Raw genomic sequence first — 14,178 nt, forward strand, 5'->3', positions numbered from 1 at the left:
ATTCCTCAGTGGTTTTTCCTGGGGCCAGCACTGCTTAACATGTTCTTTAGTGACCTGGATAGTGGGATAGAATACACCATTGTCGAATTTGCAGGTAATGTCAAATTGGGGGAATGCCTGGTATGTGGTAGAGCAAGACTGTGATTCAGTGGGATCTCAACAAGCTGGTGAAATGGGCTGTCAGAAACCTCCTGAAGTTTAGCAAAGGTGCATTTGAAGTCTTACACCTGGGGTGGAGCAACCCCCTGCTGGATACAGACTGGATACTATTGGGCTAGGGAGCAAATCTTATGAACCCGCAGGTTTTGATGTACAGCAGTATGAACACGAATCAGCAATGCACTCTTGATGTAACGAAGGCTAACAGCATATAGGACTGCCTTAGCAAAAGCATAGCCAGCAGGCTGAGGAAAGCGCTTATTCCCTTCTGTTAAGGACTCATTAAGCTGCTTCTGGAATACTGTGTCCTGTGTACGAGACATTTTGGTGAACTGGAAAGAGTCAGCAGAGGACTCGCCAGCTACAAAAGGTCATGAGGAGACTAGAGCATATGATGTGGAGGACAACTTTAGGGAGCTGGGTTTGATTACCTTGGAGAAGGCAGCAGCTAAGGAAGACATCTAATTACTGTCTTGTGCTACCTAAAACATGGCTGCAGAGAAGGAGCCAGGCTTCAAGAAGGTGCGCGGGGAAAGAACAAGTGGCAACGTTCACAGACTGCAATAAAGGAAATGCTGACTGAACATTCAGGAAGTTCTGCACAGTGAGTGGTCAAGCACTGAAATTGCCTGCCCAAATTGCTGGGAAATTGCCATTCTTGAAGACTTATAAAACTCAACTGGACTTGGGCCTAAGCAGTTCTGGTCTAATCCTGAGGCTAGTCTTTGTCAAAGTGAGCGGAACCTCAATTGTTAGCTTGAGTAGGGTGAAGTTTCCAGCCACTAAGTAGCGCTCCTTGTCTCCACCCATCTTCTTTTCAAACAGGGAGGATTTAGGAGGCTTATTGGAAAGACAGCACAAATTGAATAATTCAAGGAAAATTAATTGTCAGTGTCCTCATCTTACAGTTAATTGTTTGGTTTCTGTTACTTACCACTTCTGTGGTACTTTTCCCTTACCTGTCAGGCTGGACTAGATGACCTCCAGAGGTCCCTTCCAGCCCAAACTTTTTTATGATTCTGTGATTCTGCCTGCAGAGGTCCCTCCCATCCTACGTTTCCATGATTCTTACTTCATTGGATATCTTCTGTGAAATGGTGGCAGTCCTTTTGTCTCCTGACATTCGGAAAACTTTGGGACCTCCAGTGCAACTTCTTGTTGCAACTCATCAGCATGTGTTCAACATCAGGTGGTTAAAACAGTAACACAAGTCTTTCAGCCTCGTATTGTAGAGGCAAAGATGTCATTTGACCTGAGAATTATTACTTATCCTGTTGCTTATCCTGGAACACCTGTGCTAATAAATACTGAAGAAGTGATAAGTTATGTACCATGCATTAGCTGATTCTCTGAAGCGTAGCTACTGTCTTAAACAGACCACCTTGTTTTACTGAGCTTTCCCTCCTTCCTTGTGCTTGTACACTGTACTGGCAAGAGAGATGATTATGCATTCTAATGTCTGTAACTTCTTGTTGGGGACTGACCTAGAATAAGTGCAACTTTGAGGTACGCTGATATGTTCACAGAAAAAAATCCCCCAAACTTTTTACTTTTTGCACAGAGGAGGCATGCCCACCTCAGTTCAGTCCATACTGACTTCTTGTGTGGAATTCAGCTGCCTAAAGATAGATGCTGTAGGGTACCCTGCAAAGCTGTTAGGGCACAAGTCTCCCGTAGTCCTTTCATCAAGGATGCCTGGTGGTTTCTAAAATGGCCGTATATGCCTAGATTTAGGCTGCTGGTTCCTGCCCTTTAAAAAAACTGCAGCCACTTTAGGGCCAGTAACTGTTCTGTTTGTGTGATGCTCCTATTGCAGTAATACAGTGGAAACCCTATGATGTTGCTAATAATTCTTTTTAATTTTCTAGCCCCATCAAAGAAGAAAGCAAGGTGAGAATACAACCCCCACAGGGGAATCAAAAGAGATTTTTTTTTTTGAGGTCTCTTTACTTATTACACAGATGTTCTTTTCTGTAACAAACATTATCACATATGGGGAAGATATTTTATATTGTCTTTCCACTGTACTTCTTCCTCTTGTGTAAATTGTTCCTTTCTGTCTGTGAGGAAATAACCTGAAATAAAGTTTGCTATTCAGTTTAAAAGTAGCTATGGCTTTTGAAATACTGCACTGGTTATGCAGTTCAATAACAATCTGATGTACTCACACACAAACAAGTTGCGATTCAAATTTCAAGGTGTTACCACTGTCTTTGGGGTGCCGTTACCCAAGTAAGTTGTAGAAAAGGCACCCCTGTTCATACAGGAAGAAAAAAACCACCATTACTTCAATCATTTCCTTTAGCTGATCCGTAAAGAAGTTCATCAGCACTGCTGATCTCTTTGAGAGTCACTCAGAATAAGGACCTTTAAGAAATATAGTATTGTAGATATGCCATAAAAAAGGTAACCTGTATTGGTAAGTGATACAAATTTTGAAATTGAAATATTCTGGTTACTATGAGTAAACCTGACTTCTTACTAATCTTTAGAATGCATCTTAATATTTTAATTTCTTTCTTTTTAAGGTGGGAAGATGATTATAAGCATGAGGTATGTAGAGGTAGTAATTCTGCAAGTGTCTTACATTGTAGCGGTTTCCTTATGCTTGCTTTTATTTTTTCTGAAAAACTTTTGTTCTTTGGCTTCATTTGCCATTTTATTCATATTATTCCAGAAGGAAAATAACTGACCTAATGACCACTGTTCATTACAGTAGAAGGGAAATGAATACTGTACATCAGGATACTCATCCACCTTAGCTCTCATAATTCCTGTCCAAGGTCACTGAGAGTCTCAGACCCAGTGTCTGCAGGCCATGTCTCCCAACCTCTTCTCTGTTTTGCCCCTCTTCAGATCAAAGGTATTCAAAACTGAAGGTTTGGTTTAAATCTTATGATATATCTAAAGATGTACTATCCTTTTTTCTAACTCAAAGGTGAAACCCAAAGTGATCTCTCAAGTATCTGTCCTGAATAGAACTGGGCACAAACACTGAGAACTGCCTCATTTTTGTCATAGTGGCAGAGATTATTTTGTAATCTGATGTATTCTGTGGTGATGTCTTGCTCTTTTAGGCCTGAGGCTGGTCAGGTACTATGCTAGATGCAGGTGGGCACTTCCCTTTTTTTAACCATGAGGTTGGACCTGAGTGAGGAAAGCCTGGGAAAGATAGCTCTTGTAGGTATGTAGCGTAGATATGAAATGTCTTCTTCCTGGTATTGGAAGTAATGCAGTTGCATTTGTAGTAGCTGCTACCTAATTGCTATTGAGGGCTTAACGTTATATGTTTATGACTGTGACCTAAAATTACTATGTTTTATTTGCGTTGACTTTTGTTGTTGGATAAAAGATTAAAAGTTCTTGTTTTATACAAGATGATGCAACAAATACTGTAGTATTCAGTCTTCTAATTTCTCTTCCCCATTCTACAATCCCACAGAATGATCCTGTTCGAAAACAGAAAGCTCTAGAGTTCTTGGTATGTACGTAAAATAATTGTGGCGAGAGTTGTGCAGTTTCACCAGTATGATGCAATGAATATTGTGAAGGAGCCTCTGATTACTGGTCAAACTCATTTGACCACAACATTAATTTCTAAGTTCTGTTTTAATGGACTCTGCTCTTTGAAAAGCTAATGCAGCTGTAGCATAATGTCAGCTCAGAGCAACTTGCTGGATTAAACGTGAGCTCTCTACCTGTTCTCCAGGGAGGTTATAGTGCCCCTGTACTCAGCACTGGTGAGGCCGCACCTCGAGTCCTGTGTTCAGTTTTGGGCCCCTCACTACAAGAAGGACATCGAGGTGCTGGAGCGTGTCCAGAGAAGGGCAACAAAGCTGGTGAAGGGTCTAGAGCACAAGTCTTATGAGGAGCGGCTGAAGGAACTGGGGTTGTTTAGTCTGGAGAAGAGGAGGCTGAGGGGAGACCTTCTCACTCTCTACATCTACCTGAAAGGAGGTTGTAGCAAGGTGGGGGTCGGTCTCTTCTGCCAAGTAACAAGCGATAGGACGAGAGGAAACGGCCTCAAGCTGCGCCAGGGGAGGTTTAGGTTAGACATTAGGAAAAACTTCTTCACCGAAAGGGTGGTCAAGCATTGGAATAGGCTACCCAGGGAAGTGGTTGAGTCTCCATCCCTGGAGGTATTTAAAGAACGGATAGATGTGGTGCTCGAGGACATGGTTTAGTGATGGACTTGGCAGTGCTAGGTTAACGGTTGGACTCGATGATCTTAAGGGTCTTTTCCAACCTTAACGATTCTATGAGTCTTGATTCTCTGGATCATTCTTCCCTTTGCTGAGGAGCCACCCTGACAAGCAGCATTAGCAGCACTGACGTTGCTCAAGTGCTGTTGGCTGCCCATATCTAATGGGATTGTGGATGAGGCTGAATGAGAGGAGCCAGTCCGGTCTTGCTGCCTGTGGTGCTGTGGCTAATGCTGCTGCTGCAGAACTGGACCGCCAAGTGAAGCTGGGTGATACTAGAGCACAGCTGCTGCTGTTAGAGTGGGAAGTTTTGTCAGTTCAGTTGCTGTTAGCAGTGGCATAGTAAGCCCCGGTTTCTCTTTTGGGTTTATGTTGTGAAAATATCTGACCATTTATATTTGCCATTTTAGTCCATGAAAGTCATGTTCTGTACTTACGGCAATTACAAAATTTCATTTGAGTCTGAATTGTGTTTATGCACTGAAATCACAAGTAGAATGTTTTGAGATGCGTTTTTAATTACCAACTGAAGAGATTTTTTTTCTCTTTCAGTTTTTTTTCTTTTTTTTCTTTTAAGCTGTGGATACTTGTGACTTTAGGAAGAGGTAGAGAAAAAGTGAGTTTGGGGATAATCAGTAGACTACCAAAAATGCTTACTGGACAGTTAATTGATTTTTATCTACAGGAATCACAGCTATTCCTTACAGCAGACTGCCTATATTCTTTTAACTTACTGTAATCACTTGTAACTTCATATACTTACTAATAGTCTCTTTGGACATTAAAAAGACAGATAGCCATAATTGTTCTGCGCTTTATAGAATAATATCAATATTTTTTGGTATCTTTTATTCCCAAAATTACACGTAGGAAAATTATAATGGAAACTTTCACCTTTTTGTTACTGAAATGGGGGAATCAAAGGCATTTGATGGTGCTGAAGCTTACTTTTTATTCAATTTTCTACACAGACAACATAAATTTAGGACTTGTGCCCTTCTCCGTCTGCAACGAAATGTTAATGATTGACAGTATGGGAGTAGCACAGACATCCAGGGTTATGTTTTACCTCTTATCAGGCCATAATTATGTTCACAATTTTATTTTTTCATACATGTGTGTGTGAGTATACATATATTATATATATCTTATGTGTCGACTAATAGTATAAACTTGGTTATACCCAAATCAAAGTATAACTTTGATCTGTTTGTGTATGTGACCCTTTGGCATCCTCATGACCAATTCTAACGATGTTTTTCAACAGGAGACTTTTCACATCACCTCAGACTCAGAAGCAACACTTGTTGTTCAGATCACACAGGAACTCACAGAAGCTTTGAAGGCTTTTTGTGAAAAGAAAGCAGCAGTAAGTAACTTAATCTTGACCAGGGCTATTTTACCGTGGGGAGGAAAGGAGTTGTTGAACTCATTGTATTAACACCCTGCCAAACTGTAACGGTTCAGGCATAGGTCAAAAACCCCCAGTTAAATATACTTTAATTTTTTTTACAGTTTCTAAGTACCAAATACATTAATTGCGTGGCGCGTTTCTGTTAGTTTTCCATCCTCTTCCATCTGTTTTGGTTTTCTTTTGCATGTGTTCTTCCCCTGTTTTGGGCACCATTTTGCTTCATGATGTCTGGTTGTCATCCTTCCTTTGCAGTTGGTCCCTTGTGTGATAGCTTTTCTTCTAAGATTAATCAGGCTTTAAGTGCTACCCAAATGTGTCACTTCTTTTTTTTGTGGGCATGTGGATAAGTCTTTCCTACTGGTGACTTGTAGCTCTGTTCCCACTGGAGAGCTTTCATCTGTTAAAACTAAGGTAGACAAGATGCTCCTGTCTTTCTGTTGGCCCTTACAAACCTCCATAGCTTTTTCGCATAAAAACTGAATACCTGTAGGAAAAAGGGTCTGAAGAAGGATGAGAATCTGTACAAAAATGACTCATCACCTCTAGCAGCCACTGGTTCGCAAAATGCAGCATGTGTTTTTCTGAAAGATATTTCAGACTGGTTTCTTAGGCATTAATAATATATTCCATGTCAGCTGAGCTATGGTAACTGTCTTTGTGCAAATGCCACCACCAGCTTTTTGAGAGCTACGCTTTCAAAATGCCGTGCATTTGAATATAATACAGTTCTCATGAGCTAGTTAAAAATTGTTGCATAACTTAATCTCAGGCAGTAGCTGAGCTTTCCATTCTGCATTCCCCAGCTAGAGACAGGATTTGCATGTCATAAAATCATAGAATGGTTTGAATTGGAAGGGACCTTGAAGATCATCTGGTTCCAACCCCCCTGCTATGGGCAGAGACACCTTTCATCAAAACAGGTTGCTCAAAGCCCCATCCAACCTGACCTTGAACACTTCCACGGATGGGGCATCCACAACTTCTCTGGGACACCTGTTCCAGTGCCTCACCACCCTCATGGTGAAGAATTTCTTCCTTATAGCTGATGTAATTCTACCCTCTTTCAGTTTAAAGCCATTACCCCTTGTCCTATCACTGTGTGCCCTTGTAAAAAGTCCCTCTCCAGCTTTCTTGTAGGCCCCCTTCAGGTATGGGAAGGCTGCAATCAGGTCTCCCCAGAGCCTTCTCTTCTCCAGGCTGAACAACCCCATCTCTCTCAGCCTGTCTTTATAATGTGCTTCAGCCCACTGATCGTCTTCATGGCCCTCCTCTGGACTCACTCCAACAGGTCCATGTCCTTCATACGCTGGGGGCCCCAGAGCTAAATGCAGTACTCTAGTTGGGGTCTCATGAGAGTGGAGCAGAGGGGGAGAATCACCTCCCTCGACCTGCTGGTCACGCTTCTTTTGATGCAGCCCAGGATATGGTTGGCTTTCTGGGCTGCAAGCGCACATTGCCGGGTCGTGTTGAGCTTCTCATCAACCAACACCCCCAAGTCCTTCTCCTCAGGGCTGCTCTCAGTCCATTCTCTGCCCAGCCTGTATTTGTGCTTGGGATTGCCCCAACCCATGTGCAGGACTTTGCACTTGGCCTTGTTGAACTTCATGAGGTTTGCATGGGCCCACCTCTCCAGCCTGTCAAGGTCCCTCTGGATGGCACCTGTTCCCTCCAGCGTGTTGACTGCACCACACAGCTTGGTGTCGTCAGCAAACTTGCTGAGGGTGCACTCAATCCCACTGTCCATGTTGCCGACAAAGATGTTAAACAGCGCTAGTCCCAATACAGACCCCTGAGGAATGCCACTCGTCACTGGTCTCCACTTGGACATCGAGCCGTTGACCGCAACTCTTTGAGTGCGACCGTCCAGCCAGTTCCTTATCCACCGAGTGGTCCATCCATCAAATCCATGTATCTCCAATTTAGAGACAAGGATGTTGTGTGGGACGGTGTCAGATGCTTTGCACAAGCCCAGGTAGATGATGTCAGTTGCTCTTCCCTTACCCACCAACGTTGTAACCCTGTCGTAGAAGGCCACCAAATTTGTCAGGTGTGATTTGTCCTTAGTGAAGCCATGCTGGCTGTCACCAATCCCCTCCTTATTTTCCATGTGCCTTAGCATAGTTTCCAGGAGGATCTGCCCCATGATTTTGCTGGGCACAGAGGTGAGACTGACTGACCTGTAGTTGTCTGGGTCTTCCTTTTTTCCCTTTTTAAAAATGGGGGTTATGTTTCCCCTTTTCCAGTCAGTGGGAACTTCACCAGACTGCCATGACTTCTCAAATGTGATGGATAGTGGCTTAGCAACTTCATCTGCCAGTTCCCTCAGGACCTGCAGATGCATTTCATCAGGTCCCATGGACTTGTGCACCTTCAGGTTCCTTAGATGGTCTCGAACGTGATCTTCTCCTACAGTGGGCGGTTCTTCATTCTCCCAGTCCCTGCCTTTGTCTTCCGTGACTTGGGCGGTGTGGCTTGGGCACTTGCTGGTGAAGACTGAGGAAAAAAAGTCATTGAGTACCTCAGCCTTCTCCATATCCCAGGTAACTGGAACAGTTACAGGCACTGGAACAGGCTGCCCAGGGAAGTGGTTGAGTCTCCATCCCTGGAGGTGTTTAAAAGACAGGTAGACATGGTGCTTAGGGACATGGTTTAGTGGTAGACTTGGCAGTGTTATGTTAATGGTTGGACTTGATGATCTTAAGGGTCTTTTCCAACCTTAACGATTCTATGATTCTAACCAGGCATCCTGTTTCCTTCTGGAGAGGGCCCACTATCACTGATGTACTTATAGAAGCTTTTCTTGTTTTTCTTGACGTCCCTGGCCAGATTTAATTCTATCAGGGCTTTAGCTTTCTTAACCTGATCCCTGGCTGCTTGGACAATTTCTCTATATTCCTCCCAGGCTAGCTGTCCTTGCTTCCACCCTCTCTAGGCTTCCTTTTTGTGTTTGAGTTTGTCCAGGAGCTCCTTGTTCATCCATGCAGGCCTCCTGGCATTTTTGCCTGACTTCCTCTTTGTTGGGATGCATCGCTCCTGAGCTTGGAGGTGGTGATCCTTGAATATTAATGAGGTTTCTTGGGCCCCTCTTCCCTCCAGGCCTTTATCCCATGGTACTCTACCAAGCAGATCCCTGAAGAGGCCAAAGTCTGCTCTCCTGAAGTCCAGGCTAGTGAGCTTGCTCTGCATCCTCCTCGGTGCCCTAAGGATCTTGAACTCCACCATTTCATGGTCACTGCAGCTGAGGCTGCCCTTGACCTTCACATTCCCCACCAGACCCTCCTTGTTGGTGAGAACAAGGCCCAGCATAGCACCTCTCCTCATTGGCTCCTCTGTCACTTGGAGAAGGAAGCTATCATGAACGCATTCCAGGAACCTCCCGGATTGCTTATGCCCTGCTGCGTTGTCCCTCCAGCAGATATCAGGGTGGTTGAAGTTCCCCCATGAGGACCAGGGCTTGTGAACATGAGGCTGCTCCTGTCTCTATAGAGAGCCTCATCAGCTCGGTCTTCCTGGTCGGGTGGCCTGTAGCAGTCCCCCACTATAATGTGACCTATCCTGTGCCCTCCCTTTAATCCTGACCCATAAGCTCTTGGTCGGCTCCTCATCCATTCCCAGGCAGAGCTCCACGCACTCCAGCTGGTCATTGACCTAGAGGGCGACACTGCCCCCTCGTCTCCCCTGCCTGTTCTTCCTAAAGAGCCTGTACCCTTCCATTCCAACACTCCAGTCACAGGAGCCATCCCACCACATCTCCGTGATGCTGGTAAGATCAGAGCCCTGTAGGCGTGCGCACGTCTCTAACTCCTCTTGTTTATTCCCCATGCTACATGCGTTTGCATAGAGGCATTTAAGTTGGGCCCCAGTGAAACTGACTTACTGACTGGAGTGGCTGGAATTCCTTTGTGCTGCTCTTCAGGTGCTCTCCTGTTGACCTGTGATCCTTCTCCAGGCTCTGGGCATCTATTGCTGGCACTGGCATCAAACTGGTAGGAGTGGGATGGATTGAGGTTCCTCTGCCCCAGCAACTTTAGTTTAAAGCCCTCTTCACCAGCTTGTCAAGCCTGTGACCCAAGATGCTCTTCCCCTTCCTTGACAGATGGACCCCATCAGCCCCCAGTAGACCAGATTTCTCAAAGCAAGTCCTATGGTCTACATGGCCAAAGCCCTGGCTGTGGCAGTGGTCCTGTAACCATTTGTTGGTTTGCCAGATTTGACTGGCCCTTTCAGACCCCTTCCTGTTGACCGAGAGGATTGATGAAAAAAACTACCTGTGCTCCAGAGTCCCTTACCGCTGCTCCCAGGGCTCTGTAATCCTTCTTGGTACTCCTCAGACTGCTCCTGGCTGTGTCACTGGTGCCCACGTGAAACACAGCAGCAGATAATGGTCAGCAGACTGTAGGAGGCTTGGTAGTCTCTCAGTGACGTCCCTGATACGAGCCCCCGGTAAGCAGCACACCTCTCTAGAGAGTGCATCAGGTTGGCAAATGGGTGCCTCCATACCTCGCAGAAGAGTTGCCTACTACTATTGCCTGTCACTTTTTCTGAGTTCTGCTGGTTGGTATATGGGGAGCAGATCGGGCTGCCTTACTCAGCTCCAGCGTCTCTCCTGGTGGGACGGGTCTTTCCTCTTCAGTCTGCAGAGTGGTGAAGCGGTTCTGCAAGGGCACCTCAGGTTTCAGGGGAAGCCTCTTCCTCATGCTGGTCCTTGCTGTTGCAACCGTCCATTCTTCTGCATTATAGGCCCCCCTCCCTTCCGTGTGTGCTGGTGGGGGAGTTTTTGGCTGTTTGGCTGTGGGTCTAACTCCTTTGTAACTCCTAATCTAACTCCTTCTCAGCCTCCCTGATGTTATGCAGTCTTCTCACCGCCTCCTGCAGCTCAGCCACCTGCTGCAGGAGGCCCTCCACCTGGGCACACCTTTCGCAGGCGGGTCTGCCGCCTGTCCCTGCCTCAGGAGAAAGATCTAGGCTCCTCCTGCAGTCTGAGGTCTGCACTGCGGCCTCTCCCTTGAGCAGCTCCGTCTGCGTGGAGGCATCGGCCACCGCTGGGGTAGATGGTGCAGACCCCCCAGCCGGAGCTGCAGCCTTTGCTCTCAGATGAGTGCCCACCATTCTGCCTTGAGGGTCCAGTAGGATGAGTGCCCTCGACCTGTGCCGATGGTCACAGAACGGTGCCTGGTTGCTGGGTTATGTGTACTTCAGGTCTCCCGCTCGGCCAGGGAATGGCCCTCCTTCGAAGAGGTGCCCTCCCGCGCAAACCGCCGCGCCATGCCCTGGCTGACGCATCACGGCCTGGTCGCAGTGCTGCCTGGGGCTGCCTTCTGTGGGAGTGGGGGATGGCCGCCATTACTCCTTCCCCACCCAGGCCTCGTCAGCCGCTCTTGTGAGAGCTCCTGGAGGGCCTCTGCGCTCCCCTGTACGCCGCAGTCCCCCGCTCCGCTGCGGAACGCACCTGCGCCGGAGCTGATCGCCTCTGCGAGTGACTGTTGGTGGAAGTTACACCGTGTTTAAATCTGCCGCCCATATGTGCTGGTTTCATATTCTAGCCAGGTGATGTTGAGGGATATGGGGCAATAAAGAAATTTGAAACAGGTGACATTGTCTTCCCCAGACACCTCATTCTGTTCTCCAGACATGTACCTCTTCCAAATAATACCTCTGAAAATTGTGGTTTAATGTGGTAATTGTGAACAACAGAACACCACATCCTTCATACAGAGTTTGCTGTCACCTAAAATTGTACTCTGCTAACTTCCCAAGGGGAACTTACTATTTTTTTTTGAACGCTCAAGATTTGAGTTTAAAAACAGCCATTGTGACCTTTTGCTTTATCTAGGTTAATTATACTAACAGTCTGAGGCCATTGATGTCAATATCTCAAGGTGAATTTCCAGGAAGGAAAAGCATCCCAAAACACTATAAGCCATATGGAAAATCCAAAGGTAATTCGGATACTTCGTTCTACTGGTTTAAGTCTACTCTTAACACTGCACAGATTGCGAACATGTACTGTTATGGCCAGCCATAGCACTTCTTTGCTAGAGTACTGTGTGTCTTTGCCCTCTGAGTCAGTTCGGGGTATCATTTTCTGAAGCCTTAATAACTTCAACGGTGATGGTCTAAGAACGCTTCCGTCTCACTGAATAGTAGTATAGCAGTAGAGGTTATTGGAAATCCAAGCAGTAACACCTGCCTGGCTTCAAGTGAGAAGGTTGGTGTGTCAAGGTATCTTCAAAGGAGTATTTGCCATTCTTACATTAAAAGTGAACGTAGCGGTACCGCAAAGGGATACAATGAAAGAGATTTTTAGCTTGTTTCCTTAGAGTGCTGGCCTTCTAAGTAGTTGCCCCCCTCTACTTCCCACAAATCTTAGGATTTCTTTCTTAAGAAAGAGGACGTAAGGATGAGCTGCAGAAGTAGAGCTTTGGCAACTGTTTGGTTGGCTGTATTTCTAGAGGATTTACAGGCTTTAATTTTGTAAACCTTTTCTATTTTTTTTTCCTGTGAACTGCAGAACTGGTATATTTAATAAGAAAACAAGCAGTGACAGGAAATCTTATGATTTGAGCTAACCCATTTTATTTCATATCCACAGTGGATTAACAGCACATGTGCTACCGCCATGGATTAATCAAAGGTGTTAACTTCTTGAGAGATGCTAGCTTTACTATTTATAATCGTTCTTATATACTGTTACTGTATCCTGATCTCCGTGAGCTCTCTTGGATACGTGCTACTTGAGAGGCCTTCAAGTGGCAATTCCACTGGTTGATTTTTAAGATGCTTTGGCAGTAAAGCAAAGTATAGTTGAATTGAGATGATGTATTAGTTCAAGTGATTAATTGGTTTGTCAGTTGTTCCTCTCCTGTTATTCTCCAATTTTATTCAGCTTTACCAATGCAGTCAAAGAAAGAAGGCTGATGTTTGCTAACGCAGTAAATATGAATTAAGTGCCATATATGTAGTCAGACAAAAAAAGGGCTTATACTAAGTGAAGTTTATTTTGCAAACAATTGCACCGGTTGCATTTAATAAATTAGTAGTGCCCTTTATTTATTTATTTATTTATTTATTTATTTATTTATTATTCATTCAGGAAATTCTAACTGGAATCAAGGTTTTTTGTCGCAGTATGAAGAGTGTTCTGCAGATGCTTCTTTTGCTCCTGCTAACTCATACAGTTACCAACCAGATGATGGATCATCTTCCTATGGACTAAGATCTAGTGACTTTGCGATGATGTCTGTACTCAGGGACTCTTTTGCTCTTCAGACTGGAAGTCGTGCCAGTTGTATCAGTGAATGGCTGAGACAGTTCAGCCGATCTGCTTCTGGCAGTAATTCAGCTGGTGGGGCCTCTTCCTATGAGACAAGTCCAGTGAGCGAGTACTCAGCAGAATATATGTCCAACAATGTGCGAGGAAATAAGCTCCCTGATAACAGGTTCTCATGTGGCGGGGAGAGTACACATTGGAGGAATCAACAAGCATGTTCAAAAGCAAGGAGTATAAGTGATCAAGGATTACCCTATCCCAATTCTTCTGCCTCATATCCTTCATCTGGAAGATATTCCACAAACTATCCTTCACAGAGCTATTCCTCTTACAAGAATGATGAGTCTGTGAATAGTTGTACATCTTCTTCAAATTCTGCTGTTTCAGGAAGAGGTGGCTCCAGGTGGCACGAGGACTCCAGGTGGCACGAGGACTCCAGGTGGCACGAGGACTCCAGGTGGCACGAGGACTCTAGGTGGAACCAGGACTCTAGGTGGAACCAGAGCTCTAGCTGGAATCAGGAATCTAGGTGTCAAGGATTCAGGCATCAGAAGTCAGGCTACAAGAGTGATTGGGGTTCAGATCAGTACTTGTTTTCTGGCAGTGGTTCGTACAGAGATTACCATCAGTTCAGAAGCTCAGATAAGATGTTTGATGAAGATGCTGTTGGTCTTACTCCCAACATTTTGAATAGACTACAAGGAAAGGATATACCTACAATGACCAGGATGCTCAAACAGTTGGCTCCATATTATCCAGCACTTCAAAGTAAGATTGTGATTAGTTTTCATATAAAATGAGCTACATCAACATAGTTGCTTTAACATAAGCAGGAGACTGCGTGTTGCAGAGAGAGTACGCTCTGTTCAGGGGAGTTGAGTTAATTTTGCTCAGCATCTGTATCAGTTGAAGAATGGTGTTAATTGCCTCTCTGAGGAGACTTGGCCTCTTGACAACTAAAGCTGTGAGTGGGAGGAAATTTTGATAGCACAAAAATTTTCTGAATTGAAAGGTTTGTGCTAGGTCATCTTGCTAACTAGCATCTTATATCATCATCAGTTTGTACTGTTGGGGTGGCAATTATGGGGAGGGAATATATTGGCATAAAGAAAAAAATGTTGGAATGCGTGCAG

At 45.0% G+C, this 14,178-nt stretch overlaps 1 protein-coding gene across 13 annotated transcripts in view; it reads left to right on the forward strand.

Annotated features, from left to right (window-relative positions):
* The window catches only part of LOC148057410 (uncharacterized), a 42,562-nt gene that overhangs the window by 22,920 nt on the left and 5,464 nt on the right, over positions 1–14,178 (forward strand). For 12 of the 13 annotated variants that reach the window (XR_015704973.1, XM_087758538.1, XM_087758517.1 and 9 more), the window contains 6 exons: positions 2,028–2,049; positions 2,688–2,712; positions 3,602–3,640; positions 5,629–5,730; positions 11,609–11,714; positions 12,869–13,813. Coding sequence is in view for 12 of the 13 variants with exons in the window: in XM_087758538.1 (XP_087614664.1) it covers positions 2,028–2,049; positions 2,688–2,712; positions 3,602–3,640; positions 5,629–5,730; positions 11,609–11,714; positions 12,869–13,813 (1,239 nt within the window). In the remaining variant the exon portion in view is untranslated. The remainder of the gene's footprint in view (positions 1–2,027; positions 2,050–2,687; positions 2,713–3,601; positions 3,641–5,628; positions 5,731–11,608; positions 11,715–12,868; positions 13,814–14,178) is intronic. The other variant, XM_087758509.1, reaches the window with a different exon arrangement.

The sequence above is a fragment of the Nipponia nippon genome, unplaced genomic scaffold (assembly GCF_047370975.1).
Source record: "Nipponia nippon isolate SJK-2023a ecotype South Korea unplaced genomic scaffold, ASM4737097v1 scaffold_1, whole genome shotgun sequence".
Classification (NCBI taxonomy): Eukaryota; Metazoa; Chordata; class Aves; order Pelecaniformes; family Threskiornithidae; genus Nipponia; species Nipponia nippon.